General features: G+C 37.6%; 1 protein-coding gene across 1 annotated transcript in view; it reads left to right on the top strand.

Moving 5' to 3' along the window:
* Window positions 1-298: 298 nt before the first annotated feature.
* The window catches only part of LOC106511517 (nuclear pore complex protein Nup133), a gene marked incomplete at its 5' end in the record, with an annotated part of 6,634 nt that continues 4,987 nt past the window's right edge, over window positions 299-1,945 (top strand). The window contains 3 exon segments of the mRNA XM_014000267.1: window positions 299-417; window positions 636-716; window positions 806-870. Coding sequence (XP_013855721.1) covers window positions 299-417; window positions 636-716; window positions 806-870 — 265 coding nt within the window.

Here is a 1,945-nt window from a genome sequence, read left to right as displayed (position 1 = left end):
ATAGTTTAGTTATGATGTAAATAAAAATTAAACCAAGATTTATAATAATTATCATTTTGATCCATACATTAGTAATGTCTGACTGGGCCTCGTGTCACTTTATGGTCAACAAATTGGGCCCCGAGGTCAAAAAGGTTAAGAACCACTGGTTTAAATCGACTGTCTAGTTTAGCTGGCTCCACCTAACACAGTAACCTTGTGAATTTTTCACATTTTTTAATTTGACACTTTTCATACCAAAAGTTTTGGGTGACAAATTACTTGATGCTTTTCTGTTTTGTTGTTTTGTCTGGTCCAGACATTGTGGAGCAGGAGCGCTTCCTGCTGCATCAGGAGACTCTGCCCAGACAGCTGCTGGAGGAGAAACAGCAGAACCCTGACTCCATGCCCCTTCTCAGTGCACACAGCCTCATACAGGTGCAAAACCACACAAACACCTTCAGAGAAACGGCTCAAACTTGTACACGTTGGTGCAGATAGACTCTCGAGCGGTTACTGAACAGCCAAACTAAAAGTTTCAGGTGTCACTGTCCACCTGTGTCCTGTTTGAGTCCATTTGTAAAATAGYCCCAGCTTAAACTGGGATGTTGTTGATGGAAATGAAAGACGTATATAAAGTGTTTCCTTCTCTCCAGCTGTATATCTGTGATGACAACAGGCGAGCCAATGAGTACGACTTCAAAAAGGCTCTAGACCTGCTGGAGTACATAGATGAGGTGACTTCCTGTTTGTCTTGTCAGACCACTGAATGGCTCTTTAAACTCTGCTTGGATTGTTTTGTTATTGTTTTGTCTTCATGTTGCAGGASGACTCGGTTGATATTAATGCAATGAAGTGTGAGATCTTTGGCAAAGTGCTCAGGAGAGACGAGTAAGTTCATCTTCTTCATTTAGTAGCTGAAGTGCCAAATACTCAGAACACATTACATCAAATATTCAGTCAATTACAGGCTCCTCCTACACTCCTAACTTCAACTAGTGCTGTGTAGAAAGTCCATCTTAACACACAATTYATTTCTTTCATTCCATCCTCTCCACCACTATGGATGAGACTAAAGATGTTGGGACTAGATAACAGATCTACAGAAGACTGGAAGAAGCTACAAGACCATCAGCAAGAGGTTGAAATGGAACTAGTAGCTGTGGCTTTACAGAATGATTGACTGGAAAGTAGAGTCAGATATAAGAAACGTCTCTTGATTGGAGGGAGAGACCCTTATAGGCTTAAAAAGAAAAGAAACGACTACTGCCTGCAGGTGGAGTAATATGTTGTTCAAAAAGTGAAGAAGTTCTAAATCTAATTTTGATGCCAAGAAACTGTGCTGTAAAAATAAAGTGATGATGAAACACAAACGGTAGTGGGAGATGTGCAGTCCTGTAACAGTTCAGTCACTAGCTATGTTTAGATGAGAGAAATTCTTTGATCGGATTGAAATGTATTCAGATTAAATAATCTGAATGTATCGTTTACATGGACACAACCCGATGATGACGAGTGTTTACATGCACCAGGCTTTTATCCTGTTAACCTTTGGGCATAAAATACCATAAAACACCTTAAAAAGTACACAAATTAAATGAAGTACTGCTTTTGAACCCTTTAGAGTAAATTCACAAGCTTGGTCTCTTTTTAAAGCTAATAATCTGAATTTTTAACTTCAGCAGTCATATTCTTTGTAACTGTATTTAGTATATTGAACTAAAATACACAAAAATCAAGATATTTCTCTCCCTAAATTTCTATTTTTTATTAATAAAGTATCACAGAATAAGAAGGGAATGAGATATTATCAAACAAATTTTACTGGGCTAAAATATTAATTCTCAACTATTACCAGTTCAAATTTGGTAACAGTAGCATGAAATATGAATATTTGACACATAGTACAATCTAGCATATCTCATTTGCATATTTGTACACCGTACAGTATGTCCAGACTGTACAG

Source organism: Austrofundulus limnaeus, unplaced genomic scaffold, assembly GCF_001266775.1.
Source record: "Austrofundulus limnaeus strain Quisiro unplaced genomic scaffold, Austrofundulus_limnaeus-1.0 Scaffold2881, whole genome shotgun sequence".
NCBI lineage: Eukaryota > Metazoa > Chordata > Actinopteri > Cyprinodontiformes > Rivulidae > Austrofundulus > Austrofundulus limnaeus.
The sequence above is the reverse complement of the archived record's forward strand: the minus strand, read 5'-3'. Positions and strand labels throughout refer to the sequence as shown.